Raw genomic sequence first — 1,115 nt, 5'->3', positions numbered from 1 at the left:
GAAACTCACCACTTTGAATTGGTTTTCCATTTGTTGCTGGTGTGGGGTCAGATATCCCGGTTATTTGATCAGCATACTTTAGATCTTGCCTTTTTGACGCAGCTATTTGTTGCCGTTGTGTATTTAGAATGTCTTCAATGCTTTTAGTCAATGGAATAGATTGGGCGGTTGTGTTATTTGTAACGTTAGCTTCTGATTCGGATTGCTGCTGTGAGTATTGCTCGGTATTATCTAGATTCATGATATCATTACTTTCTATTCGATATACATTCTCAATGTCTATGCAATTATTGGGAAAAATAACTCACCCCTTGGTAAACTATGATTGAAGTCCTTCATTTCTGCTGCAATTCTCTGCCGTTGTTCATTGAGAATATCTATCATTTTTGAAATTGCACTAATTGAATTTTATTCTTGAGATTTAAGCCTTAGAAATTATTGTTTGTTCAAGTACCTGGTATTGAATAGAAAAACCTCGATTTTCGTATAAAGGCATAGAGAAACAGAATACATAAAAAAATGGTAACACTTTGTGATCGCTTCTTTGACTCCAATCGCCGTTTCAATCGGTTTGATAGGAACATTTTATATTGAAATTTGAAAAGTTTTGGAATTTATCCACTTTGCACAAATGTCATACACAAGCAATTATCTCACTCAAGATTTATCGATTAAAACAAGTTTATTTTATTTAAAATGCAGAGATTTGTATGTAATAGATCATTTATGCGACTAATATTTCAAGTAAAGAGAACTACTCTCGATCATCATTTTATTGATAGTGTCCATTAATTTCATCTCAATATTGTTTTCAACTATGTATTTTTTTACTTTATTCGTACCCGATTTTTTGGCACCCTTTTTAAATAATACGCAAAAAGTATTATATTAAATTTATAATTTATTAAGGCTTGAAATCGTCCACGATTACGATCGTGTGCTTAGCAAATAAGGCCTTTAAGTAGATTTGGTATATTCTAAATAAAATTGACACAAATGAAATTACAAATTAGTCAAATCAAGTCCAAATACCAAGTCGCGTATAATAAGTCAGAAAAAAATCAAGTCAAATGAACTTGTTAGATAATAACATTATTAATATTATTTAACAAAGA

The 1,115-nt window shown here is 30.8% G+C and overlaps 1 protein-coding gene across 1 annotated transcript; it reads right to left on the bottom strand.

Moving 5' to 3' along the window:
- Nucleotides 1–9: 9 nt before the first annotated feature.
- LOC116349622 lies at nt 10–1,063 on the bottom strand (the record flags this gene model as incomplete). The annotated part of the gene is made up of 3 exons (XM_031781158.1): nt 455–1,063; nt 309–377; nt 10–231 (listed from the first exon to the last, which is right to left on the bottom strand). Coding segments are annotated over exons 1-3 (421 nt in total), but the record flags the coding sequence as incomplete, so codon positions are not given.
- Between the last annotated feature and the right edge of the window lie 52 nt (nt 1,064–1,115).

Source organism: Contarinia nasturtii, unplaced genomic scaffold, assembly GCF_009176525.2.
Source record: "Contarinia nasturtii isolate CC-2019 unplaced genomic scaffold, AAFC_CNas_1.1 Cnas_scaffold_2981, whole genome shotgun sequence".
In the NCBI taxonomy this organism is placed as follows: Eukaryota; Metazoa; Arthropoda; class Insecta; order Diptera; family Cecidomyiidae; genus Contarinia; species Contarinia nasturtii.
Note: the sequence above shows the minus strand (reverse complement) of the source record. Positions and strands in the feature narration are given on the sequence as shown.